The 2,608-nt window shown below is 39.1% G+C and overlaps 1 protein-coding gene across 1 annotated transcript in view; it reads right to left on the bottom strand.

Moving 5' to 3' along the window:
• Positions 1-2,608, bottom strand: part of DNAH11 (dynein, axonemal, heavy chain 11) — a 481,900-nt gene that overhangs the window by 386,767 nt on the left and 92,525 nt on the right. The window contains exon 24 of the mRNA XM_006880385.1: positions 672-794. Coding sequence (XP_006880447.1) covers positions 672-794 — 123 coding nt within the window. The remainder of the gene's footprint in view (positions 1-671; positions 795-2,608) is intronic.

Genomic DNA, 2,608 nt, shown 5'->3' with positions numbered 1-2,608 from the left:
TATAAATATAAATATATATATATATATGTATATGTATATTTGAGTTAACTGCCTCTGAAAACCTACTGGAGGGTCAGCTGTGAGTCAGTTCCAACTCAATGGTACTCAAGAACAACAAGAAAATAAATTTGTGCTGATAATCATCAATAACGGGGCCAATCATCTTGTTTCATAGATCCACTGAATCTTATAATGACACTTTTCTGTATAACTCACACAGCTAATTAGCACCAAACAGCAAATTAGGAGAATTTTTGACTCGATTTGTATGTTAATGTACAAAGTAATTTTTATTCTTAGCTGCCTTTGGGTAAACTTCAATTCAGGACTGCTCCTGATAAAATGCTAACTGGTCCTGTCCCATCCCCATGAGAGGTTAGGAATTGAACCATTGTCTTCCATGGGAATTCACTGGCTGATTTTTCTGGGAAGTAGAATTCCAGGTCTGTCTTCCTTAGTCTGTCTTACTTGAACCTCTGCTAAAATCTGTTCTGTATGCGACACACAGGTCTCCACTGACATAAGTAAGTGGTTGCTGCCTGTGAGGTGAACTGGTCAGTTGTCAAAGCGGGGTCTCCCACATGGAACGCAATAACTATCACCTAAATATCACATTTCCCTAGAACTAATTAAATTACCCTTTTATGAAAGGAACCGCCAGCAGACCCTACCTTTTCTGTGCCCAGTTCTTTCACAGCTTTGTCCACAATGCTTCGGACGTCATCTTCCACTTTGTGCAGCTGCAGGGCCAACAAGTCAGCCAGAATCGTGGCTTCGTTTATTGAAAAGGTGACCTGATTGTCAGGTAGGGGTTTGGAAAAGGGAAGCAGAATTTCAATTCCATATACATAGCAATGGTTGTTTTTACCTAATGAATGAATAGCCAAATGAATGAATAGATAGATAGATAGATAGATAGATAGATAGATAGATAGATAGATAGATGTTGTTGTTGTTGTTGTTGTTATGTGCCATCGAGTCCTTTCCGACTCATATCATCTGGAGATGATAGATAGATAGTTGAAATAACCAGTCAACTCCCGAGACAACTGTTAGTTCAGAAAGGTGGAGCCCAATGAAGATAGATATTCCTGCTGCACTCATCATTACTGAGAGAGGCATTACCACAGAAAACTAGGCGCAGAGAGAAGCCATATTCACACCACACTACTGGATTTTGTTTCCTGTCTTTCCCTTGTCAGGGCCTTTCTTATCCTCTTTGCCCACAAAATCCATTTTTAAAGAGAACCACATTGTTCATTTATTATCATTTGGTCGACATCTCAGGAACCAGGAAGTAGCTCATTTGTCTTCTCTTCTTAAAGTACCTTATTCACAAAATATAATTCCCTGCTGTTTCCTTGATTTAACCTAGTTTTATCACTAATTTAATCTTAGTTCATTTTTAAAACACTTACCCAAAGTGTCATTTTTCATATTGGCCATGTGAAAAAAACATTCCCATTTATTCCTCATCTTACATTATATTTTTTTTCCTTCCTCTAGGATTCACAGAGATGTTCTAACATCTTAAATGCCCAGGTTTGCCCTTGTCTCTTGTAAAACAAGTGGCCCTGCCAAGTTGTTGCAGTAAAGTCACCAACCTTCCTGTACTTGTTGGATCCTCAAAGCTAAAACCTCTTCTAGTTCTCCCCACTCTACGATGTTTCTCATTATTTGTCACCTCTTTGCAAAAGGAAAGCAGACATCCCACCCCCTGCTGAAATATGCCTAAGACTGAGGAGTTTCCCAGGCTTCCCAACTTTCAACCCAGGAAAACCCCAAGGTGACAAGATGAGTCAGTCATCCCAACACTCTATCGTCTCATTCTAAAGCTGGTTGCAGCCAGGAATGCAGGTCTGCCTTGAAGAGCAAGAGCAGAAATGCATGCTAGGACCACTCTGCTGAGATGTGCAGTTTGTGCATTTAGCATGAACACGTGGCCAATATGGCAAACAGAGGCTGAACTCAGGCTCTGAGGTTTTAGTGTTCAGGATTACCCCTGGGCCTTTTTTTAACTTTTTACAAGGGCATCTTACAGGCACACAAAGACCCAGATGAGAAGAAATCACACTGGAGGGAATGTACGGAGAAGGTAGGAAGCAGGACATAGTCTCAGTTATAGGAGAACACAAAACAAAACTAAACTTCTGGAAGAAATGGTCAATTGTAATATCTAAAAATTCAATATTTTTAAAGCAAATGGAAAATATTAAAGGAGTATTTAGATGGTAATTACTGTTGTTGTGTGCTATAGAGTCAGTTCTTAATCTAACAACTCTGTGTGAGAGCAGAACAGCCCCAAAGTGTTTCCCAGGTTACAATCATTAACAGAAGCAGATCATCAGGTCTTTACTCCCATGAAGTGGCTGGAAGGCCTGAAGGGCCAATCTTTATGTTGGCAGCTAAGGGTTTAGCCACGGCCCTATCAGAGAAGATAGATAAAACTTTTCTTCAAGCCATGGGTCTGTCTTCACAATATATAAAGAAGTAACCCACTTTATGATATTTCTGAACCATTAAAATACCTATTTTTAAAGAGGTTTTTATTAACAAGAAAGTTTTCCCTTAATTTATATAACTTACATTTTTAATGATAGTGGTATTC

The sequence above is a fragment of the Elephantulus edwardii genome, unplaced genomic scaffold (genome assembly GCF_000299155.1).
Source record: "Elephantulus edwardii isolate Elephantulus edwardi_28Jun2011 unplaced genomic scaffold, EleEdw1.0 scaffold00007, whole genome shotgun sequence".
Taxonomy (NCBI): domain Eukaryota; kingdom Metazoa; phylum Chordata; class Mammalia; order Macroscelidea; family Macroscelididae; genus Elephantulus; species Elephantulus edwardii.
The sequence above is the reverse complement of the archived record's forward strand: the minus strand, read 5'-3'. Positions and strand labels throughout refer to the sequence as shown.